Genomic DNA, 25,939 nt, shown 5'->3' with positions numbered 1-25,939 from the left:
AAGCCAGCACTAGCTGGACCAGAGTCATGCATGGCGGGTGGGTTTGCATCTCTGGCAGCGCTTTCAGGGCTGCTCCAAAAAGGTGAATGCAGACATCGTGGTCTTGCTTTGGAGCAAGGCTCTGAGTAGAAGCTCAAAGCACAGAGCGTGTTAAGCATTTGGTTCCTGTAAAACCTCCTGCCGGATGTCACTGAGAGGCTGGTTCTCTCCAGGTAGCCTGGAGTCCTGATTCTATTCTTTTCTTTTTAAAAATATTTATTTGGCTGTGTCCCGGTGTTAGTGGCAGCATGCAGGATCTTTAGCTGCTGCACGTGAACTCTCAGTTTCCACATGTGGAATCTGCTTTTCTGACCAGGGATTGAACCTGGGACCCCTGCATTGGGAGCATGGAGTCTTAGCCACTGGAATACCAGGGAAGTCCCATAATTATTTTATGAAGCAAAACTCATGCTCTTCCTTGTGATTGAAGACAAATCATGGATTATTGTGAGCGAGGCCTCTGGATGTAGGTGTGTGACCAACCACAGACCTCCCTGTTAACCTTATTTAGGATGGATTCAGCTGCCGGCCAAAGGGAGCATGTTGTGTATTGGGAATATCAGTGTGTACAGCCCAGAGAGTAGATTACAGCTGTGTGTGGGGGGTGGGGTGCAGCATGTGGAGAAACTTGTTGCAAATACCACCCTCCTATATCTGTCCACCGGAGTCTCACGCTCTCCTTAGCTGGCTGTTGTAGTCATCAAGCACTGTGCATGCGTGCTAAGTCACTTCCATTCAGTCATGTCCAACTCTTTGTGACTAAATTGACCATAGCCCTCCAGGCTCCTCTGTTCTGGGATTCTCCAGGCAAGAATACTGGAGTGGGTTCCATGCACTCCTCCAGGGGATCTTCCCAGCCCATCGATCAAACCCACATCCCTTACATCTCATGCAGTGGCTGGCAGGTTCTTTACCACCCGAGTCACCTGGGAAGCCCCATCAAGCACACAGGAAGACTCTCAAATAATTATAACTGATTTAAAATTTGTCTGCAGTCAGCAATTATGTGATCTTTGATGATGGTTTAGTTTCAGTTTTGAAATGTAAAAAGGTAGCTTCCAAATGAAAATCTGATTCGTTTTGAAAATTGGATTTTTCCTCATCACAGTGCATCAGAAGGGGTGTGGTCATGTCACCACCACTCCTCTTGGTCCATAAGACCCTGTCCCTTCCCCACCTCCCTCCTCCCACTTCAAATCCCCTGCCTCCCTTTCTCCCCTATTTCTGTTATTTAGTAACACTTAGCCTCTGCCAAGAAATTCCTACAAATAATCTCACTCACCATTCACAAGACCCTCCCACTTTGCTCTCCTTCAGTATTGTATTGGCTGTTTGGGTTTTTGCCTCTCTCTGTGGAAACTTTAGTCACCTTTTCAGTATCCACGAAATAATTTGCTGAGGTTTTGATGTGGATTGCATTGAATCTGTCAGATTGGGCAAACTGACATCTTGATAAAATCGAGTATTCCTATCCATGAACAAGAATATTTGTGTGTTAATTTAGTTCTCCTTTGATTTCTTCATAATTCCTTCTTGCACAAGGGAGCCTTCAAGTGATCAGATGAGGCCCACCACATAAAGGAGGGCAATCTGCTTTACTCAGAAAGTAGCTAAAGTAAAAGTGTTAGTTGCTCAGTCGTGCCCAACTCCTTTGGAATCCCATGGACTGTAGCCCACCGGGCTCCTCTGTCCATGGGATTCTCCAGGCAAGAATACTGTAGTCAGTAGCCATTCCCTTCTCCAGGGGATCTTCCTGACCCAGGGACTGAACCCAGGTATCTTGCATTGCAGGTGGATTCTTTACCATCTGAGCCACCAGGGAATCCATCTTGCTCAGAAGTCCACCAATATATGTGTAAATCTTATCCAAAGATATCCTCTTGGAGACAGGATAGCGTTGGACCAAATATCTGGGCACCATGGTCCAGCCAGGTGGACACATAAAGTTAACCATTACACAGTAATGCGAAAGTTGTTGAAAATTAGACTGACTCATGTGCTCAGATATATATGAAGGGCAGGTGAATTTAAGTTTTTTACAAGCTTGTTTCTTTTTAAAATGTACTCTCATGGGGAGCCCTGAGGAAAATTTAGAGACTATTTAGCTAAGAAAGTAACTGTAGAAACAAGTGGTGTGAGGGAGACAGAGAGAATATGAGAGTAAAATCTTTAATAAACAAAGTGTCTTATTCCATTGAACTTAGAGGCCTGGACCCTTGTGGATATATCAGTTCAGTCTTGACACATTCTCTGGAGTGATAGCCAATAAAAGAACTGCAAGACATTTTTCCTAGCAGAGAGAAAAAAAATTCCTGTCTCTTTGGAAGGGTAGTCTTTAAAAGCAAGAAAACGTTTAAAGCAAGAGCAGAAATGTCTATAAAGTGGGATATGACAGCTAGAGAAGAAGAAAATGTACAATGCTGAGTGAAATTCCATATTTTATTGGATAAAAATCTCTAGTGAACAATGATAAGGTTTTAAATTTCTTCTAATAGTTTTAGAGGCTGTTTATCTTCTAGGGTCTTAAAGATATGATGCAGAGTAATATGAGTTATACCTTGTGAATGTTATAAATAGTTCTTATCTTTATGGCTTTTGTTGTGTAAATTATGGCTGTTTCTAGGGCTCAGAGGTCCTAGGGCACTTCAGAGAAAGCAGCTGGTCCCTTGGGGATTAAGTTATGAATATACAATATCTTGGGTTTCTTTAATCTCTGGGTGATGCCCTTGTCTAAAAATGAACAGTATCAGTGTTGCCTAATGGTGTAGTAGCGTGTACTCACCCAAAAGGAGAACTCGAGAAATATTAAACTTCTGTACTCTCATAAGGTGTTTAATGCCCACTCGATTAAATGAATGATCTCTGGCTTTCTGGGCTTCCCTGGTGGCTGAGATGGTAAAGAATCTGCCTACTGTGCAGGCGACCTGGGTTTGAGCCCTGGGTTGGGAAGATCGCCTGGAGAAGGGAATGGCAACCCACTCCAGTGTTCTTGCCTGGAAAATTCCATGCAGAGGAGCTTGGTGGCCTACAGTCTATGGGGTCGAAAAGAGTTGGATACGACTGAGGGACTAACACTTTGCCACTTTCTGGGTGATGTGTGCTGAAACTAAAATCTTACTTGATAACTTACATCATGTGTAAGCAATTAACAAGCCAGGCAAACACAAGAAGAAGCAAAATGCAGTGTCAGTTCTTTTGTGAATGTCCGACATGACTTAACGACTGAATAGCCACAACAATAATGTGTACTGTGGCGCTAAATCATATTTTTTATTGAAAGGTCTGTGTAACATCCATGGTAACAGGGGTTCCTTATCTGAATTCAGCAAGTTCTCTTGAATCCCAAGATGAGTTAAAAAACAGAAACAATTTGGACTTACCTGATAGTGATTAAGACTCTGCTTCCAATATAGGGCGGCGTGGTGTTTGATCCCTGGTCAGGGGACTAAGATCTGATATGCTGTGCAGCGTGGCTCAAAGGAAAAAAGGACTCAGTTTATCAAACCATTAATGTGTCAGTCCTTCCCTCCTGTGACACATTTTATTAAACTATTTGTTACGTGTGGTTGTTACAGGGATACAGTGATAAATGCGGAGATGTGATGGTTTCCAGACTCATGGAGTCATCAGATGGGGACTGTCATTGCACAAATGAGTAAGAATATGTAATTATAAGTTATATTAGGTCTCAGAAGGGAGAGGATGTGGAATCCCAGGAGAGGACAGCTGTTTATCATGGAAGTTAGGGAAGATGGGGGAGGATGCGAGATGAAGAGGGGTTGTTTGGGGAAAGTGTTTCTGTGAGGAAGGAAGAGGATGTGCAGAGCCATAATGCAGCCCTTTGGAAGAGAAAGGGGCAGAGAAAACCACAGAGAGAAAAGGGGAGCAGGGCGGGGTGGCCCCAGGGAGGTGGGAGGTTGGGAGTGACGTGGGGCAGCATCTCCGTCTCACAAAGCTGCTGCTATGTGCAGCGTGCAGCCACTTCAGAAGACAGTCAGTTTGGCAGCTTCTCTAGTGAAACCTGCACTCCCCTACCACCCAGCAGTGACCCTCTTGGGTGTTTTATTTGTGATTATTCAAGTATATTTATGCAACGGAAAGAGTTCTGAAAGTTTGAATTGAAACTTTTCCTCCGTTCTCTATATTTAAAGTTCTAAGGCATATGTGTGTCTGTGTGACTTTTATGACATTCTTTACAAGCTATATCTTCATCTAAGCTGTTTTTAGACAGAAATACTGTTATCTATACGTTTGAGCCCTAGCGGTATGTAATGTGATCCACGGCACATAGAAGGAACATATTAACCCTGTTGAATCATTTTATGATCTGTTCTTTTGATTGTAGGAACAATTTAATTTGGACCCTCTGTGAAATATTAATACAGATTTCTTTCCTTTAAAAATCTCCAAGGGAGAGAACTCTATGGTCTTTTATTCTTAATAGTATGTGTAGGTGCTTCCATTTATAATTCAAGATTCTCCATTGCCTCATTTCTTTAATAAACTAAACTTTGTGCTAAAGGGGCTTCCCAGGTGGCACTAGAGTAATGAATCTGCCTGCTAATGTGGTAGACATGGAGTCAATCCCAGGCTTGGGAAGATCACCTTGAAAAGGAAATGGCAACCCACTCTAGTATTCTTGCCTGGAGAATCCCATGAAAAGAGGAGCCTGGTGGACTACACTCCGTGGGGTCACAGAAGAGTCAGACACGACTTATCGACTCAGCAGCAGCAGCAGTTTGTATATATGGCAGTACTTCTTGGCGTTCTTGTTCAGTCATTCAGTCATGTCTGACTCTTTGTGACCCTGTGGACTGCAGCACACCAGGCTTCCCTGTCCTCCACCATCTCCCAGAGCTTTCTCAAACTCATATCCACTGAGTCGGTGATGCCATCTGAGCATCTCGTTCTCTCTCGTCCCCTTCTCCTCCTGCCTTCTATCTTCCCCAGCATCAGGGTCTTTTCCAGTGAGTTGGCTCTGCTCATCAGGTGGCCAGTGCTGGAGCTTCAGCTTCAGCCTCAGTCCTTCCAATGAATATTCAGGGTTGATTTCCGTTAGGACTGACTGGTTTGATCTCCTTGCATTCCAAGGGACTCTCAAGAGTCTTTTCCAGCACCACAGTTAAAAAGCATCAACTCTTCAGCGCTCAGCCTTCTTTACCATCCAGCTGTTACATCTGTTCACGACTGGCTACAAAGAGTCGGACTGACTGACTAACACTTTGACTTTCTGTTGCTTCTGGTCTTCTCAGCCACCATAGGCATGCAGGAGAGCTGTCTTAGTCTACTCAGGCTGCTGTACCAAAAATACCGCAGACCTGATGGAAGTTTATTTATCACAGTTCTAGAGGCTGGATCCGTGCCTAAGATCAAGGTACAGCCAGACCCTGTGTCTGTTGAGGACCACCCTCCAGATTCACAGACATCTCACCTTATCCTCACAAGTGTGAGGAGGAAGAGGTGAGGAAGCCCTCTGGAGTCTCTTTGATGAGTTTACTAATCCCATTTGTAAAGGCTCTAGTCTCATGACCTCATTAATTCTAAAGTCCCCAAGGTCCCACCTCCTAAATGCAATATCACATGGGACATGAGGATTCAACAAGTGAATTTTGGGGTCTTCCCTGATGGTCAAGTGGTTAAGACTTCTCTTCCAATGCAGGGGTGTGCGGGTTTGATACCTGGTCAGGGAACTAAGATCCCACATGCCATGGAATGTGGCCAAAAAAAAAAAATTGCAAAAAAGAATGATACCTGTTTTTAAAAAATGGATTTTGGGGGCAACACAAACATTCAGTCCATAGCAAGGGCTGATTTAGAAATGAGTATAGCATTTAAAAATGATGGCTACACTTGCTAGTGATGGTAAAGAACCCAATAACACATTTTCTGCCTCAAATATATGCATCTCCTTATAAGTATATATGTAGAAGATGGTATTTTATTTGAGGGAAACACCCTAAAGGTAAAAGGTGATGAAGCGGTGGGTTGCTCTGTGGTAGCTCTGTGTCCAGGGCTAGGACATTGTCTGACCCATAGCTGGACTTTCCAGCTTTGCCCGAATCCCTTGACTTTTGCCTGAGTCCCTTGGATTTTGACCTTTCTCTTGATCTTATCATTATTAATGGGCAACAGTTGGTGCTATTGATTGAGTTGCAGGTTAGTAGTTGAAATAGTAGGTTGCTGCAGGTGGTACAGTCCCTGGTCCCTGTTCTGTTGGCAGTTCTGCCAAAGCATGTTGAAAGTTTCAATCTGGCATTTGTGGGACTCAGTAATAAATATTGGGTGAGAATGTGTAATAATTTAATATACACTTGTAACAGAACTAGAGAGGCTGTTAATTGCATAAATGTGCCAGATACAGTTGTATTTTACCAGCAGGTATATCTTCTTTAATCCTTATAGCATCACACAAGCAACATGTTGTAGCATCAGAGGAGAGAATACAAGAGAAATTGGGTGGATTACAGTCATATAGCCAGTGATGGTAGAGCCCAGCTCAGAGCCCAGGTCTTCCCCTCACCATGAACTTTCCCACTACTCATATGCCTAGTTTTCTTTGGTAATAACTCTGTTTCTTTAGGTTTCAGCTAAATAGTTGCATCTTGCTTTGAAAGAACCTAGTGTGGAGTGGCAGTTGCTCAGCCATTTTCAACTCTTTGCAACCCTATGGACTGTAGCCTGTCAGGCTTCTCTGTCCGTGGGATTTTCAAGCAAAAATACTGGATTGGGTTGCCATTCCCTTCTCCAGGGTATCTTCCCCAACCTCGGGATAGAACCCAGATCTGCATTGCAGGCAGATTGTTTACCGTATGAGCCACCAGGGAAGCCCTGAAAGAACCTATATGTGCTGAGTCGCTTCAGTTGTGTCTGACTCTCTGCGACCCCATGGACTGTAGCCCGCCAGGCTCCTCTGTCCATGGGATTCCCCAGGCAAGAATACTGGAGTGGGTTGCCATTTCCTCCTCCAGGGGATCTTCCCCACCCAGGGATCGAACCTATGTCCCTTAGGTCTCCTGCATTGCAGGCAGGTTCTTGTCCCCAAAGAATTGGATATGACCTAGAGACTTAACATACACAACAGAGGCCAAGTATTGAATGTAGTATCCTGAGCAGTGCCCCTGGGTCCACTGGAGGTGTGAAGGTCAGACTCTCAGTGGGTGGGTGGGAGGCTGGGCCAGTGTCCTGCTCTGCTGTGGCTGAGTTTGTGAGTCCCGTGATGCACTGAGAAGGCTTGGGGTCTCTCCGGGGTGTGATTTGACTTTAGCCTTGGGATGTCTGTAGACTGACAGTTGTGCCAAGAGGTTATATTCTTCTCAAGTCTTTGGTTCCAAGAGCTTGTAGAATGCTGGCTTCCAAAGGGCGGTGTTTCTCTTTTTGGGAAGATGAAAGTGTTTGTTGTTCAGTTGTGTCCAACTGTTTGTGACCCCATGGACTCTAGCTGGCCAGACTTCTCTGTCCATGGGATTTTCCAGGCAAGAGTACTGGAGTGGGTTGCCATGCTGTCCTCCAGGGCATCTTCCCGACATAGGAATCAAACCTGGGTCTCCTGCATTGCAGACAGATTCTTGACCATCTGGGCTACCCCGGAAGCCCGTCTTTGTGGAAAGGTGTCTAAATGCAGTGTTCCTTTGTGCTGTTTGGGGCCCTGTCACATTTGCACTAAGAGAACAGCAGGCTCTACTTTGACTTCTCTGCCATTGGCTTCCTTTGTTTCCCTTCAAGCCCTTATGCTCCTTTCAGGTTCATTTTATGCAGAGGTTTCCTGGTTTAAAAACATTTTTCTTGGCATGTAGTTGATGCTGAAGCTGAAGCTCCACTACTTTGGTCACTTGATGTGAAGAACTGACTCAATGGAAAAGACCCTGATGTTGGAGAAGATTGAAGGCAGAAGGAGAAAGGGGCAGCAGAGGATGAGATGGTTGGATGGCATCACCGACTCAATGGACATGAGTTTGAGAAGCTGGGAGATTGTGAAGGTCAGGGAAGAAGCCTGGCATGCTTCAGTCCATGAGGTCATAAAGAGTTGGGCATGACTTAGCCACTGAACAACAAAATAGTTGATTTACAATGGCGTGTTAGTTTCAGATGTACAGCAAAGTTATTCAGTTATATGTATACATATATCCATTCTTTTTCAGATTCTTTTCTCATATAGGTTATTACAGAATATTGAGTAGAGTTCCCTGTGCTATATAGTAGGTCCTTGTTGGTTTATATATATTAATGGTAGTGTGTGTGTATTTCATCTCAAAGTCTAATTTATACCCTTTGCCACGTTTCCCCTTTGGTAACTCAGTTTTGGACATTGGTGAGCATGTTCCCATTTTGTAAATAAGTTCATTTAAATCATTTTTAAAACTTAGATTCCACATAGAGATTTCCTGTTTATTAAACGTGGGTGCTGGCTTTTTGGGCTGTCTGCAGTTTTGTTCCTGCCACTTAGCATTATATTCTGTGCTCCAGCCAGACCGTCTGTTGCTGAGGGACATTCTTTCTCCATCTCCTCCCTCCCTTCATTGCTCTTGTTAGCAGATGCTGTTCCTCTCAGCCTGAAAATCCCTCCTTTCTCTTCTCTGTATGAGTAATACATCTTTATTATAATTCAGAGCCTGGCTTTATTTTCCACCTGGAAAACGTTCTCTGATTCTTCCGTTCCCTCTTTCTTCTTGGAGCCTCCTAAATTCTGTGCTTTGAAATATCTCCTTGGTTCTTTACAGAAGTTTCTAAACAGACAATCAGACCTCAGAGTCTCATATTCTTTCACCTTTCTGATGCCCAGCAAAACCTAGGCATGTGTTCGATGAGACATGACCCATTGCCGGCAGGTCCGTTGTGCCATTTTAGTTCTTCCTTTAAGCACGGTATCTAAAGTGAAGAAACGCCACAGCAGAACTCATGCTACAGAAAGGCTGGGATGCTCCACTGCTTTGTTAAAGTGGGTGTCTGTTTCTCCTTTGTCTCACCAGCTATCAAAGAGAAGTATACAGACTGGACCGAATTTCTCATTCGGGATTTGACGGGTTCCCGGACAGCCCCCGCCAGCCTTCTGGAAGGTGTATGTATTGTTATCCAGCTATTCTCTGTCATCTGAAGCTGCACAGTTAACACAAGCTCACAGCTAAGAGCACCTTTGCATATATCCTTCTATGGGTGCACAAATCCACACGGACCTCGGTGTGCAAATAGCATAACGTCCTGTCTTTTCCTGAATCACTTAGACGACTGATTCTAATGGGACCAAAGTGTCTGCACCTGTGGTCCAGTCCATAAGTGGAAAATTTGCTTTTATGGGAACATATTTTAATATAATAACATGGTAGGATAGTTACCTACTATCCTGTACAAGAGTCTATCTTATGTTAGTGAATGTATATAAAATCCTGTAGAATAACTATTTTGTCAAAGTGACAACTAAGCGTCCATGTGCTGGGGTGTGTAGTCTCAAAGTATGTTGGTTGATAAATGATTAGCTGTTTTATTTATGCATAGCCCCAGTTTTTAAACACACATTGGTAAGTCATATTTGAATTAGTCCCCCTTGTAAAACAAGAGGAGAAATGACTAACCATGTTTATATGTGGTTAAGGTTGTTTTAAGGTACTGAAGAAAAAACAGGTTATTTGAAAATAATTTTATTCTGATACATTTTAATTTTTATATACTAGAACAGTATATAAGAGGACTGCACTGTCATAAATAATTATTGAGTTACCAAATCTGTTTTTGAAGAATGCCCCTGAGAAAGGGGAAAACACAATGAATGATCCAGAACATGATACAGACTTTGACAATCTCATTACTCTCTTAACATTAACCATAAATTTCCTGCCTTTCATAAATGGTACTGAAACTTTGGAACACCACAGACTCATACAGGGTTGTCTAGTTTTGTTTCGTGATGATTTTGCCTAATGTAGTTTTGCATCTTGGTGGCTACTAATTGAATTGTTTAGTTGACAGATCAAAGTGATGATTGCTCACCCTTTCAAAAGGACAAATTGTCTACTTTGTTAATTTTTTAAGCATATTTGCCTACAGGGCTGGCTGAACAAACACCCTTTTCGTATGCAAACATGTGCTAAGAAGGTTGCTTAAAAGGGGCAGACATTATATACATTCTCCAAACCAACTGTGGGGTGAAGTGTACAAATTACCCAGTAGTCTAATTTAGCTGATTATTAGTGTGTATTAGGCATTCATCCAGAATGTCCCCCACACGTATTAACGCTTTATGCACATCATCACAGGTATGAGAGCAGGGCCATCATAAGACAGACGTCTGCTGAGTCAAGGTAGATATTGATGGCCCCATGTCAGATGTATCCATCTCTTGGAAAAGTAGACATTTTGTTCCCACTTGTTTTCCAGTTTGAGGCAAATTTGGTGGATCGCTTCTTTAAAGCACCCTCATTCCTCACAAATGTAGTTGTATCTGGGAAGGGTGATTTGTTTGGTGAGAACTTAGCACAAACTGTTATTTTCTATTTGCTTGTGGTTTTGTTGTTGGATACCGAGTTGGGAAAGGTGGATGTGGGGCGGGAGGGGCCGGTGGTGGGAAGGGAGGGTGGGGGGTGGAGGGAAACACCAAACTGTTTGCCAATAGCTTGGATGATGGTATGAAAAAAAAAATTATCTTCTGCTGTCATCTGTTTCCATGAGAACCTGAAAATAAAGTTTAAAATAAGGAGTTTTGCTTCTGTTTAAACAGCCTCTGCGAGGGAAAGGCCCTATAGACCTCATTACAGTTGATTCCTTAATAGAGCTGCAGGACTCTGAGAACCCTTTTCAGTACTGGATAGTTAGTGTGCTTGAGAATGCTGGAGGAAGATTACGCCTTCGCTATGTGGGATTGGAGGACACTGAATCCTATGACCAGTGGTTGTTTTACTTGGATTACAGACTTCGACCAGTTGGTTGGTGTCAAGAGCATAAGTACAGAATGGACCCACCTTCAGGTAAGGGCGGGAGCTTCGGCGCTCCCAGGTGTTGTCGGAAGAGATGCGGTTATCTTCCTGGGTGTCTCTCTGGAAAGTGTGTTCGCTCTGTGGTGTCTTTCCCATTTGTACTTGTGCACAGAAAGTGTTTTAACTTCAAACACTCTCTGTTGCGAGTGGAACCCAAGCCCTCAATGAGTAGTGTTCTGAAACGAGAAAGCAGAGCGGGAGCGGTGGAAAAAGCTGATCTTGTTCCTTTGGAATCACTGGGTTTGGAAATAAAAGATGCAGTGCATGGGGACTTGGTGATATTCTCTGTTTTTCTTTAGGAATTTGATAGTCTTGCAAGTAGGTTCTGAAATGTTTGTTCTTCTACCCATGGCCATCCATCCATCTATCCATTCATCCATCTACCCACTCAACCGCTCATCCATCCATCCATCTATTCCCCTATCCAACCTTCTATCCATAGATTCATCTACCCACCCATTCATCCATTCATAGATTCAAGTAAAATGCAGATTCAAATAAAATGCTTATTGTTACAGTATCTGTCCTGACCTGGAAATAGCAAAAAGAAAACCATCATGCTTTTTTCCCCTGGTGCATCATAGATTTTTAAATAGCTTCAAGTACCTTGACAAATGCCTTTCCAGAGATTTAATTGTGTAGAAGACTGCATCATGCTTCCTGACATATGCAGCTGGGCAAAAACCTCAGTGTTTACAAAATAACCTTTCTTGAATGTTTTCTACCTGCCAGGTGATTTTATATCTGTTAGGTTGTTTATTTTGACTCCAAAAAAGTGCTACATATTTTGTGTGACTATTTCCTTTTAACAGCAGAGAAAATTTGAGACTGAGTTTAAGCTACCTAAGATCACACAGTTTTTCGGAAGAATGTGCTGAAATTAAGATTCTCAGGTCCCCTTCTTCTTCCACACAATTTTCCCTGCTGCCTCATACTGGGCTTATCAACCTTTTGACAGATAGCTGTAGAAGAAAAATGTTGGATTCTCATTGAATTAAAGATGCCAAGGGAGGAATACATCTTCCCAAATTTGCTGATTTTCATTCTGGTCAATTTCACAGGTTTATTGAAAGCCAAGAGTTGGCTCTTTCCTTCAGTAAAATTTCCAGAGCCTGTCCCCTCCCATCTTAGTTGCCAGAGTTTGTCTTGAGGAGTTGTGAAACAGAGGAGTCATGTTTCCCTTTTCCATCAGTCAAGGGCTTTAATTGAAAAATGTCTTGGTTCTCCATGTCATATGTTTGCATTTGTGTTGGATTTGACAGGTGTATAAACCTGTAATGTGGTATTTTATTAGTATTGTTGTTGTCAGTGTTATGAGAAGCAGCCAAGAAATCCATTTATACCCTGAGTAGTTTGGGGATATGATTACAAATGAAAGGCTTGTCGGTTTTGTGAGAAGAGGCCTAAGCTCCCAAGGTTTGCCTTGGGATTCATAACCTAACAGGAGAAATTTACTTTGTGCAGAAAGTTGGGTGTATAAATCTTAGTTCAGTATCTAATTGCTGTATAAATTTTGAGAGAAATATATAATTGCCAGTGTAAATTTATAGCAAAGCAAAGGATGACTAATAGCTTAGACTCTGTGTAACGTCCCTCTCTTGTGCTTATGTGCTCATATTCAACGGCCAGGATGGAAAGTGTCCCTTTAGAAACTAGGAAATATTTGAATAAAGGAAGAGACCTCTCTCTCTAAGATAATTTGATATCTTTATAAGACAAGAATAGACTATATTTACTCATCATAGTAATTTTCTGACCATGAATTGTTCATTTCACTGAAGACTTACAGCCTTTGGGAAAGACATTCCTCATCAAGAACTTACATTTTCAACATTTAAACTGTCAACAGGGAAGGCTGTGGATGGAAAGAAGAAATTAAAAGGTGAAAGGTTACCCCAAGTATGATTTTGAGTTCTTCAGATGCAATAGTTACAAGATGAACTCTGACTTCTACCCGATTTAGCAGAACAACACGGGGGAACAGAATCCAGTCCTTTGGGTTTCTATAATTTAGTTTCGGGACCTGATGTGACTTGTTAAACTAAGATGGCAGTGCTCTTTCCTTGACTGAAGTCTAGGTGGGAGAAAACTTTCAGACTGGCACAGAAAACACTATTTTTCTTTTTCCCAAACACACTTAAGTAGATGAAAGTGTTCATCATTGACTGGTGATAAGAAGTTGAGATGGAAGGGTGGGCAAGCAGGGCAGATAAGAGGCACTTTGGGTATAGAGTCATCCCTTGGTATCCACAGGGGATTGGTCCCCGGATCCCCACGGATGCCAGAATCAAGTGATGCTCAAGTCCCTGATGTAAAATAGCGCAGTACAGTTGACCTTCTGCATTTGCAGGTTTGATGCTCTGCGTCCACTGTCTTCCCATCCACAGGTTCCATATTCCCAGGCTTCTCTATCCGCAGTTTCTACCATCCTCGGGGGCCTTCTGCCAAGGGTGGAATATTCAGGAACTGCAGGCCTGGAGGGCTGCCTGGACTTTGAGAGTGAGGCTGTGCCAGGCCACCCTATCCTCTCTGCTGTGCTGACAACAACTCCTTTCTTTTCCTGGTACTTTCTGTTTCTTAAAGGACACAGTATTTCTCAACTGTTCAGTGCAGATAGAGGTATAGACATAGGTGGTAGATAGCACCTGGAGAGTAGGTCTTCAAACACTGGAGGAGAAGGTGCTCGCTGTTATGCTGTCTGCCAACGAGAAGCCCGCTTCCCACTTCTGGATGGAATCAGAGGATACGGGGTGGTGGATGGGAGATTTGAGAGAGGGTGCAGCCACCACACTCCACCCGCCATCAGGGGTGCAGGTGCTGGGGGGTTAGGAGAGTCCAGCTTCAGCGAAGACGACGAGGGAATGGAGGATGGTGAAATGCCAGGACTCATGGGAGGGCAGTGGCTTCCTGCGTCCTTAGTGATTCAGGTGTTACCAGGGTGGGACGGGGAATCCAGAGGTGCCCTTCCTTCGGTGCTGAATGGAAGGCAGAGCATGATCCGACAGACCTGGAGCTCTTTCTCCAGCCGTGCATACCCAACACCTCCCCTCATGTGCTTATTTTCTGGCACGTGGCCTCCTTTGTGGTCCCCAAGCTTTCCGTGTGTCTCCTCTTTTGGAACACTGCTTTCTCATGCGTTCACTTCATCCAGAACTTGGATGCTGAACTCAAAGTGCATGACCCATTCTCTGCAGTGCCCCCTGCCACCCTGTCCAGCCCATAGTAGGTGCTCAGTAAATATGTGTCCAGTGAGTTGACTGAATAAAAACTCAAATGTGTCTAGACAGAAGGAAGGAGCTAGCCAAGTCCGCCTTCCAGGAACCAAATCACTGATGGGAGTTTGGAAGCCAGTTTGGAGGGGAGAGCCGCCTGGTGAAGGTACCCCTAGACCGTGCTACTCTCTTTGCCCTGAAGCGTTAGTGGAGCTTCTGAGCATGTAGAGATGCGATCTCTTTAACACCTGGGACAGCTCCAGGATATGAGGTCTGTGGTATTCAAGATGGGAATTTCTTCCTTTAAAAAGGTCCCCATGTGACTAGAGTTTGAGAAGCCTGACAGAGTGGAAGGAACATGGGCTTGGAGTCAGTGTCCAGGTGGGTCCCTCCTTCCACTTTGTCACTGGCCTCTGGATGAGTTCCTTGACTTCGAACCTCAGTTTTCACATCTGTAAAATGGGAGTAGCCCCATGTTTGCTTTGCTGCTGTTGTTACTCAGTTGATTGGTATTTTCTAAATATTCAAACTGTGATTAGAGTGTTAAGGTTATATTTGATTTTTTAAGAAATTTAAGTAGGCTGTTGAGGTCCAGGGGTCATTTAGAGGCCCCACCTGCTTTTAATTTTTAAATTTATTTTAATTGGAATATAACTACTTTACAATATTGTGATGGTTTATGCCACACATCAACATGCATAGGCCACAGGTATACATGTGTCCCCCCATCCTGAAACCCTCTCTCACCTGCCTCCCCGCCACCACCTGCTTTTATGTTTTTGGAGGTTTAGAAAGCAGATAGAATCTGATGTGTTTTTGCAGGAACTAAAGAGATGAAATTTCCGAGGTTTAAGAAAAATCCTTAAATCCTTACTTCTATATTCTTTTGTATATCTTTTCCCTTCAAAATCTTTATGTCAACTATTCCCCCCCTGCCTTCTTTTTATTTTAGATAGTGCCTGGAGCTAGACGTTTCTGAATCTAATTCAGATGCTTCCTACATGAACTGTTTCTTATTCCAGAAACAATCGTTATTTTTTATCTTAGCTTCAGTTGCCTTAACAAAATACCACTGACTGCGGGGTTGAGCCTTGAAAAGCACCAATCCACAGTTCTGGGAGATGGAGTTCACGGTTAGAGCATCAGCAGTGTTGAGTGCTGATGAGGATTCTCTTCCTGATCTGTAGACGGCTGCCACCTTCCTGGGTCCTCACCTGGCCTCCTCCTCTTTTTTAATCTTCTGGCCATGCTGCGTGACATGTGGGATCTTATTTCCCCACCAAGGATCAAACCCACATATCTTGCATTGGAAGTGTGACGCCTTAACCACTGGACTGCCAGAGAAGTCCCCTGGCCTCTTCTCCATGTGTGCATGGAGATATATATATATATGCATCTCTCTGTATGTTAAGAGAGAGCGAGCATGCACTTGAAAGAGAGCTCTTTGGTGTGTCCTTTTGCCAGGGCACTAATCCCATCACGGGGGCCCCACCCTTATGACCCATCTAAACCTAATCACTTCTCAAAGCTCCATGACATCAAGGGGTTAGGGCTTCAACATACAAAATTTTGGGAGGACAGAAGCACAGTACTTCAATCCATAGTACTTCCCAGTGTCTATGAAGAACCATAGATGAGCCTTTCCTCACTGGTCAGAGCCTGGTGGAGAAGGGAGGAGGGGGGGTGTGGGGTGCATAAATAAAGAGGATTGCCCCTCCAGGCCTGCGTTTACCTCCGCCTGTGAGATGAGTATTTTGTTCACCTCTCTTCCTCCTGCACTTTGCATGAGATGGATGGCCAGTCTGCAGAGGTGGACACCTTGTTTTCACTTAGGTTTCTGGTTCAAGATGAGCCAGGACGGGTTTTAATTGCCTCTTAACTTCTCACCAACAGAAATGGACATGATACACTCTATTTAATTACCAACAACACGATCACTTTAAGAACATGTTTTATGTTCTTTTAATGGTGCTGTTTATTGTCCATAAACTTGCTGGCGTAACCAAGCGCCTCTCAGTCTAATGAAACACACATACACAGACTATTGTTCTCTGCTTGTTGAAAGTAGGAGGTGTTTAGCTTCTGCAGGTGGCCAAGGGTGCTGACAAAACTGCAGTTGATTTTTCACCTTTTAAGACAGAGTGTGCCCTGCTGTGGGATTAAATTCTGTCTTAGAATTTAATATCCTCAGCATGAAGACAAAGCATCTTGAGATTGTAGAACAGAGATGAAAGTCCAGTGAGATCTCCTAGGTATCCTTCTTCATTCCAGCTGCTGTAACAGATGGGAAAGGGGGGCTTATAAACAAGAGACATTGATTTCTTCCAGCTCTGGAGGTTGGACATCCAAGATCTGGGCACAGCAAATTCAGTGTCTGATGAGGACCTACTTCCTGGTTCATAGACAGTGTCTTCTCACTGTGTTCTCACCTGGAGGAAGGGGTAGGGATCTCTCTGGGGTCTCTCTTATAAAAGGACACTGATCCCATCCTGAGAGGTCCACTCTCATGATCTCGTCACCTCCCAGTGGCCCCACCTCCTAAGGCCTTGAGTATTTCATTGTGAATTTTAGGGGACGTACATTCAGATCAAAGTTCTAGGCTTTACGACCCTTCTCTCTGGTTTGATGGAACAGCCATATGGCATCAGGTAGATGCAGCTGCCTTGGATGACATGACTGGTCCAGTCCTGCTCTGCCAGCTCTCAGGAGGGGCTGTGAGCATTTCTCCAGGGCTGCCCATCTCCTTGCTCAGATCTGAGTTTGGATCTGACTGTGTTGGGTTTTCATTGCTCTGGTCCTGAGTACTTTTTTTTTTACATTTTTTTGTTTAATTATGGTTTCTCTTACCTTTCTCTTTAGAGGTAAAGATTACATTAACTTACATAATAATTTGTCAGGCCATAATCCTACTTGTTCAATTTCAGCATATTATTTGGTGATACTCAGCAGCCCTTTTATCTTAGTTTTTTTTAAAATTTTTTGTTGGAGTCTAGTTACTCGGCCTTCAGTAATTTTTAACCACTCTTTTTTTACCCTCCTCTCTGTCTTAGGGGCTCCTCCCGCCCAACAGTCCTCAGTTACAGACTGTGGGAGTTCAGGGACCAGTACTTTCTCTTCTTTTTTCTCTCCCTGTATGTCTGCAGACCTTCCTTTAACCTTGTTTTTAGAAGTCACTCTCCTTTTGTATGATTTGGTTCTCCTTTTATTACAATGTTGAGCTCCCCATCAACCTGCTTCCAGAACCCTAGAAAAATGGATTTGTTCCTATTCTACTTAGGAAGTCCAGGATCTTGTTTATTATTCCCTCCTGCCCGATTCTTGGGGCTTCCCTGGTGCCTCAGCTAGTAAAGAATTCGCCTGCAATGTGGGAGACGTGGGTTCAATCCCTGGGTTGGGAAGATCCCCTGGAGGAGGGCATGGCGACCCACTCCAGTATTCTTGCCTGGAGAATCCCCACGGACAGAGGAGCCTGGTGGGCTGCAATCCGAGAGGTCACAAAGGGTTGTACACAACTGAGCGACTGAGCACATTTGGCACATCTGACCCTCTTGAGCTGGTGCGCTTGGCATCCTCTGGGCTGTACTTCCGGAAATCTGAACTGCCTTCCTCTTTCCCGAGGTTCTGATATAGCGCCCTGAGCTGGAGCACCAGTGCATCCCAGGGGATCCCCCTCACCCTCCCAGGATACTGCATTAGGCTCCGTGAATTAGTCCCTCTTCCTTCTTTGTGGGACCTGGTGATAAGTGATTTCTCCCACTGGCCCCCTGCCTTCTCAACCTGTCGAGGTTGGAGGGACCATTCTCTGCCGAGGGTGTTTATTGGGGGATTGGCTTACTGTATTCCCCTGAATGTGTCTATCAAAAAGAGCCTCCTACTTTTGCTCTGATACTGAAATGCCAAATCGGGGGAAGGAATTCCGCAGAGGTGTAAGAGCATAAATAGAAGGCTAGAAAGGATTATAGACAATTTATACAAGTAGAGTCTGTCTTGTCATTAACTATCCTTTATGGGACTTGACATAGCTGACAAGAGAGATGGTGGACAGGCATGGATAACCTGGCCCCTTCTGGCAGCTCTTGCTTGCCCACCATAATTGTTGTCCTCTGCAAAGACTGAATAAACTGCTAAAACACAGGCGCTTCAAGCTCAAGGTGAGTTCAAACGCTATGAGCATCAAAATATATGGCTGCCTGCTAAAAAGCAGACATGCAAGAAATTAAAAATACAGCCCCAAAGGCTTAATGTTGCCTTTTAACTGTGCTTAAATTGATATTCATATCCTAGCTATCTGTCTGAAGTAGCCTGAGTTGATATAGCGAAGGTATAAACATATCTCCTGCAAGTGAGTGCTTCTGCAAATCCTATTTTGATAAGGTCTTAAATCTGTTGGGATCAGATCATAAAATTCCCCTGCAGTTTCAGCAACTGGTAAAAACAGCGCTCAACAATTTTGTTCTTCTAATTTTGTATTCAGACAGTGTAACCTCCCTTCATAAATCCCTTCTCCTCACCATGGGCGGAAACCTGGGCAACATGTGATGTGTTAGCAACATTTCAAGTGCAAATATTAAACTTGGTTGGTAAATTTTAATCTACCTTTTCATAATTTCCTGACTTAATGTGGACTATTTTTAGCATATGAGAGCTTAGAGATTTAGTGAGAAATGGGCTATAATAACTGAAAACGCCAGACAAGAGTGTTTTCTCATTTAGAAACTTACCAGATAATAAGTTCTTCATCATTGGATATGACTTCCCTGGTGATGTGTGGAATTGGGGCTGAGGATGGATGACGGTGTGATGAACGTGACTTACACCATCAAATTACATACAGAATGCATGCAGGTAGTCCCTGAAGAAGAGCGCTATTAAGTTGATTCTTTATTTCCGGATCGCAGAATCCCAGGTTGCTATTTAACTTAAGGAAATCTCTTTAGCAGGTGGCTTTTTATGGCGGGCAGGGCGTGAATGCTTGCGGTCACTGAGCCTGCCAAGTTATTATGAAACCCTGAGAAGATAAAATTGAGCGAAGAACCACCCGGTAGAACATTTCAGCCCTTAAACTCTTATGTGATTTGCTGTTGATACAGAAATCTATCCTTTGAAGACGGACTCAGAGTGGAAACGTGCTCTGGAGAAATCTCTTATTGACGCTGCCAAGTTTCCTCTTCCAATGGAAGTGTTTAAGGTAAGATGTTGATTCCTAGCAATTTATCTACTCTTTTCGAGAATAAACCCTGTTAAGAAGTTGCCTGCCTCCCAGTACTTCCCGCTATTTAAAAAGCTACCTTCTTGACTGGTGTTCATTTTAAATGTTTAAAACGCTGTCTGTTCCATTTTGCTCAGTTTTGTAATCTTCCCAAACACCCATGTTCCCAGATAATGCTTAAAACCTTTTTATTAAATAATTAATAAGGATATTATAAGATAATGCAAATTTTACTAAAAACTTTTTTCAAGATTTACAGTTTTTTTCCCATCATGTAAGATTATAGAAACCGCATTTTCACCCTCTCACTCCTTACCAAAGAAACCAAAGAAAACCAAAGAAAACAGAGCAATCTAATTTTGTTATTTGTTTGATTAAAAAGTGATGTTTCCCATGATGGCTCAGACAACTCCTGGCTCTGGGTAACCAGATCCCTGACTTTGGTGTTAACCATGTCCTTGGCTGTCCGTGTTGTCTTACCACCTACGTGTGTTTTCCTTAACGTTACATGACTTTCTCTTGACCATGTACATGAGGAGCAAGACCAGCCCTGATTGTTGGAGGAGACAGCATTTTCTTGCTCTCCGAAGAGGAGATAGCCAGACATGGCCTGACTACTAGACGGGCCTCACCTGCCACTGAGTTTTCAGGGAAGTTAGGTAGGCACAGTCCTGAGCTAAGCTTGGGGAGTTAGTTGGGTCATCAGCCAGACTGTATCCTGAGCTCTGGGTGCTGGACGTCCCTTGGTGACACAGACTGCAGTCCATCGGCTTACAGTCTCTGCTTGTCCAGCTCCGGTTCTCAGAACACACCCAGCACAGCGTGTCTGCGCAATGACGCGAACCTTCCCATCTGCTCTGGGCAGCGGGGCCTCAAGGGGGCCCCGGGACCTTCTTTAGAGCGTGGTCAGGAGGAGCCAGGTGTCATTAGCCATCTGGGGCTGGCTTAGCATGGCGTTTGGTCCTCAGGTTACGAAGATGATAAAACACAGCACAGCCTCTAGCACTGGCAGCCTGCTCTGCCCTCATCCTGAGGGGCTGAAAGAGTTGTGATTCTGTCTGTCTCCATGCGTCTCTGATAGTTTGGGTCTAGAATTCTAGGTCAGCTGTCTCTTTTGTCGAGAATCCGGAGTTACTCGTTTTTCCTTTCCTCTTCTGGCGCCGTATGTTCTGTTTTTCTCCACTGTCCTGAAATGTCACGACGATGGACCTCTGCAGGTATCTCTGTTCATCCAGAGTGCAGGGTACGTTGGGTGACCGCAGCTCACGCCTGTTCATTTTGGAGATGTTTCTTCTCAAGTCCTGACTTCCGTCTCTTTTTTCCTCTCCTGTGACTATGTGGATATGGGGTCTTGGCCTGGTATTGTGACTTTCTTTCCTTCATTTCAATTTTTCGTCTCCTGCTCCGTCTGCCCTGCAGTCACACGTGGTATTGTGTTCTCACGGGCGTGCGTTTGGCATTTTTTTCTGTGAATGCTCTATGTTTATGGTCTCCTGTTCTTTCAGCCTGGAAGCGCGGGTGTTTCTTCTTGGAAGTATTGATTTTGTCAAGTTTTTTTTTCTCCCGGAATAGTTTGTTTTCTCCACGTTGCTTTTGGTTTCTGTCATTCTTGCTCGAGGCTGTCCTTGGGTGTCTGAGAATCCTTGACCGTGCTCTGGAGTTGAGGGAGATGTGAACGCTGAGGGCGGGGCTGGGCCATATAGCAGTACCTCCTTTGTACGGGAGCCTCTTCTTTGTATGATGGTTTTTTTTTCTCTTTAGCTGATTTCCAAGGAGGAGAATTTCAGCTTCCCACCAGGGCTCAGGGTTCTGCGTTCTAGAGGCTGAGTGGCAGGAAGAGGCCTCGGGGTTTCTACCTTGAGTTTGTACGTTCCTGCACCCACAGACTAGGTACCACCTGCTTCATTCTCTTCACAGGAGACTTGGGGACCCCTGGTCTGTAGAGGTGGGGAGGGAAGGATGCCTGGGGTCTGACTGCCTCTCAGACAGCCCCCCACGCTTCTTGCTTTATCACCTTCCGCAGTTTCAGACATACCTGCTGTTACTGGTTTCTAAAAGCCTTCTGAAGGTTCTGCCCGGTTCATAGGACTGGTTCTCAGCTCTTCTGCAGGAGGCTTGAGATTTGGCTCTGTTGAATAAGTTTAGTTACTTCTTGTTCATGTGCATTTTAGCTTTTCTTGTTTTTATTTTTATCTTTTGGTGGCACCGAGCTTAGTTCCCACTAATATCCCTAAGTGGGATCTTAGTTCCCTGATCAGGGATTGAACCCACTTCTCCTGCAATGGTGTCTTAACCAATGGAGTCTTAAATCATCATACAGAGAAGAGGCTCCCGTACGAAGGAGGTCCTGCTACATGGCCCAGCCCCGCCCTCAGCGTTCACATTTTTCTTAATTCGGTCTTACTGGCCTGCCCGGGAGGTCCTTAGCTTCTGTTCTTTAGTTGCTGGTTGAGTGGCTTTGTGTCTTTAAAAAGCTTTACTGTAATTTTGGTTAGCGTCTAGGAAGAGGTGAAATTAATGTGGGTTTTTAATATGCCAGCTTCATCCAGCTTCCTTTTTTTTCAAAGTCTTGTAGCTTGGGCTTTAGGGGGGAGTTCCCACATCTTTGATTCAGTGAAACGTAACTCCTTGGCTGTAGTCATACTCAGTAAATATTTCTCAAATATGGAATGAATTCTTGAATGGGCAAATTCATTTTACTCATTGCTTTGAAATACTTTTGAGTTAATAATTATGAATAGTCAGAGTCATTGGATATGCAGATTTATTATTTAGAATTATGAATACTAAGACTCAGAATATATAAACATTAATAATCCTTATATACTTTTAGGGGATTCCCAGCTGGTGCTAGTGGTAAAGAACCCGCCTGTCAATGTAGGAGATGTGAAAGGCATGGGTTCTATCCCTGGGTCGGTAAGATCCCCTGGAGGAGGGTGTGGCCACCCACTCCGGTATTCTTGCCTGGAAAACCCCTTAAATAGAGGAGCCTGGAGGGCTACAGTCCTTGGGGTCGTAAAGAGTCGGACATTGCTGAAGCAACATAGCACACATGTATTTTTAATAATTAACTAACTCATTAGCTGTTTATTGAGTAGCTACTCTTAGAGTGCTCTTGATCCTCCTCCAAGGTTTCATAACTGTTTATATTTTTCTCAAAAATAACAGTTACCTCCTCCTCTCACTTTAATGTTTTCTATTAGAAACCAGACTGTTATTTTCATGGAGTACCTGAGAATTGTCCTCATCCTCAATATTTTGTTTATAATTAACAGTTGCTTTTTAAAAGTTATTCTATTTTGGAGTGTAGTTGATTAACCATGTTATATTAGTTTCAGGTGTTACAGCAAAATGACTCTATTACACATACACATGTATCTATTCTTTTTAAAATTCCTTTCCCACTTAAGGTATTGCAGAATATTGAGCAGAGTTCCCCGTGCTATACAGTTGCTGCTTTAAAGAGTAGATACTGAATATTTTCTGTTTTTCACAGGGTCTACGGGTGTATGGAGTAGGCACTTAATAAGTAAAAATTGGCTGAATTGAAAATTCTGTGTTTTTAAAGCTTGTGAAGCACTTTTATAAATGTATCTGTTATTTCAGTGGAAACTGGGAAATTTTCTGAGCCAGACTTGGTATGCAGTGAATGTTTGTACAGTTAATTTTGAAATCCTGAGCAGGACCACTGCATTAGTTTCCTAAGGCCGTTGTAATAACGTGCCACAAACTGAGTAGCTGAAAACAACGGATATGTACTTCGTCACGGTTGTGGAGGCGGTCAGTGAATATCCCGGTGTCAGCAGTGTGCGCCCCGGGAGGCTCTGAGGGAGAACGGTCCCTGGAGTCTGTCCTCACTTCTGGGGGTCGCCCCCGGTCCTTGCTGTGGCTTGGATGTGACTGCAGCGGGACCCCAGTCTCTGCCTCCCTCTCCGTGTGGCCTTCTCCCTGCGTGTCTGTCCAGATTTCCCCCGTGGGGACAGGGATCGTTCAGTGTGGGCCTGTGCTGATGCCTTGTGACCTCCGCTCAACTTGAGGGCATCTGGAGACCCTTTTTCCGTATCAGGTCAAATTCACAGGTTCTTGGTGGATGTGCCTTTTTTTAAGAGATGGGGTTGCACTCAGGACAACCACATTTCGTGTGTGTACAGTAATCTCAGAAACCAGAGTAGTAGTTTCTACTGAGTAATTCCACATGCATGGAGGTAAATTATTCAGAGATGTTACATGGGGGCATGGATGAGATTCAGACTCTCTTAGCAGTTGAACTAAAACAAGAGACAGTTTACTGCCCTTGATTTGAGGGCACATTATATGACTTTCGGATGCCATATTTTACTGAGAATTCTGACTCCCCTATTTGAAAAGTGCGGATAAATTTCAAAACCTATCTTCAGAAGTAACATAAGTAATTAATGAAATGGGTGCCAAAAATGGGGAAGGGATTAAAAAAATATTTTTTTGTTATTGGAAAATAATGAACTTTTGTTTCGTGAAAACTAGCCTCATCATTTAGAGGCCCAATAGATTTGATAAAGAATAATCCCTATAACAATACTAATTTATTTGAGAAAAATTATTTAAGTGTATATTTCTGTGCTACAAATCCTCAAGGTCTCTCACTGGCTTTTTTTTTTTAAACGTTTTATGTTACCTTTGTAAGCCATCATATACTTAACTTAGGATACATCCCACTGTCAAATAAAGTGAAATGCCCCAGTTTCAATGAAAACTTTTTACTTTTCTTCACAAAGGACTACCAGGATGGGTTTCTCTTAAAAGAGTTTTTTGGTCATGAAAAAGGAAGGACAGGGCTAAACCAGTTTTTGGCCAGCGATTTCTATCCTGCTTCAGTTCCAATTCAGGAAGTATTTATTAAAATATAAAGAGTGGATTTGAGGGAATTTGGTTAAGTTTTTAAAATAGGGCCAAGGGAGGCGAGACCGTAAGAATCTAATGATAATGAAAGTAGTGTTTCATATGCGAGACACTCATAAGCCTTTTATAATTGCTGCTGCTTTCCATTTTCTGCAGTTCTTATAAATAAATCGTAATCTGCCATGGTGACCCCTCTTGTTTGCAAATGTTAAATTACAGAGGTTTCACAGACAATTTCCATATACATCAAAAAGACCTGCAAATGAGAAGCAGCAGTTCCTAATTTGCCAGGTGATTGAAATACAGGCTTTTTTCCTTAGAGGAACGCACATGCCCAGCCCAGGAAAAGCAGGGGCTCTTCAGAGCACCTCATTCGTGACCACACCTCATAATTGCAGGGGAAGAATGTTATTTGAAATGTCACTAAGATCCATTCTTCATTTTTATCTCTTAAAGAAGTGAAATTGTTTGAATAGTTTTTTCCATTCGTTAAACAACAACAAAAAAAGCTGAAATCCTCAATGTGAGATGCCAAAGAAGCTATTTAGAGATGTGCGGGAGAGTCAAGGGAGCTCTAGGTGAAGAACTGAGGTGGGACCGGAAGCCCCAGCATGCTTCCTAGGTCAGGGTCCTCGGATCTGCCTCCTACCCCCTCCTCGGTTTGGTAATTCGCCAGGACTCAAGGTTGCTGTAAACGATTGCAGCTTATTAGAGTGAGAGATCCAGCTGGCGAGGGGCTTCCCTGGTGGCTCGGTGATAAAGAAATGAAATGCAGGGGACGTGGGTTCCATCCCTGATCCACGAAGATCCCACATGCCAGGAGTAACTAAGCCCGTGCACCGCCACTATTGAGCCTGTGCTCTAGAGCCCGGGAGCTGCAGCTGCTGAAGCCCGTGTGTCCTAGAGCCGTTGCTCTGCAGCAAGAGAAACCACTGCCGTGAGAAGCCCGTGCACCGCAACTCGAGAGCAGCCCCGACCCCCACAGCTGGAGAAAGCCCCCGCAATGGCAAAGACCCAGCACGGCCAAAAACAAGTGAAATTACAGAAGAAAAAAAATGTTTCCTTAAAAAGAATAAAAGATAGCTGGCAAAATCAGCAAAGACAATGAATGCAGTGAAAGCTGGAAACCACCCCCCCCCCCACACATGCTTATTTACCTAGCGTCCTCTTCCAGAGAAAGTACACGGGATGGTCTTAATTCCTCCCGCAGCACATTGGCCCAACATGTCCTCGGGATGCTCGGGAGAGACTCAGTGTCCAGGGCGCTCATGGGGGCCAGCAGTTGTTGATGCCCTTTGCCCAGCACACACCCATCTTCCAGTCGCCTGGAGGGGAACTAGGGGTGTTGGTATAAAGTGTATGGCTGGTACAAACTGTGTGGGCGCAGGGGGCCACTCTTACATTTAGGGAAGATTTCACGTCCTTGTTGGGTCCTGTTTATCAGCCAGACCTGAGCCTGTTGGCAGGCCTCTCTCAGGATGCTTTCTGAGACCTGTGCCTGTGCTGGCTCTTGCCTGCACACCTCCATTCCGCTCGTCTTTGAGCCTGTTGGCTCTGCTGGCAGAATCCATCCCGAGTCCAGTCACCCTTCGCTGTGTCCACCACCACCGCCCTAGTCCAAGCCACCATCCTCCCTG

The 25,939-nt window shown here is 44.0% G+C and overlaps 1 protein-coding gene across 8 annotated transcripts in view; it reads left to right on the top strand.

Moving 5' to 3' along the window:
- Window positions 1–25,939, top strand: part of SFMBT2 (Scm like with four mbt domains 2) — a 178,319-nt gene that overhangs the window by 69,925 nt on the left and 82,455 nt on the right. For 7 of the 8 annotated variants that reach the window (XM_065920954.1, XM_065920952.1, XM_065920957.1 and 4 more), the window contains exons 5-7: window positions 9,006–9,094; window positions 10,748–10,994; window positions 19,306–19,403. In XM_065920954.1, the coding sequence (XP_065777026.1) occupies window positions 9,006–9,094; window positions 10,748–10,994; window positions 19,306–19,403 (434 nt within the window). Of the gene's footprint in view, window positions 1–9,003; window positions 9,095–10,747; window positions 10,995–19,305; window positions 19,404–25,939 lie in introns of those variants that run through there. The other variant, XM_065920959.1, reaches the window with a different exon arrangement.

Source organism: Muntiacus reevesi, chromosome 2 (genome assembly GCF_963930625.1).
Source record: "Muntiacus reevesi chromosome 2, mMunRee1.1, whole genome shotgun sequence".
NCBI lineage: Eukaryota > Metazoa > Chordata > Mammalia > Artiodactyla > Cervidae > Muntiacus > Muntiacus reevesi.
The sequence above is the reverse complement of the archived record's forward strand: the minus strand, read 5'-3'. Positions and strand labels throughout refer to the sequence as shown.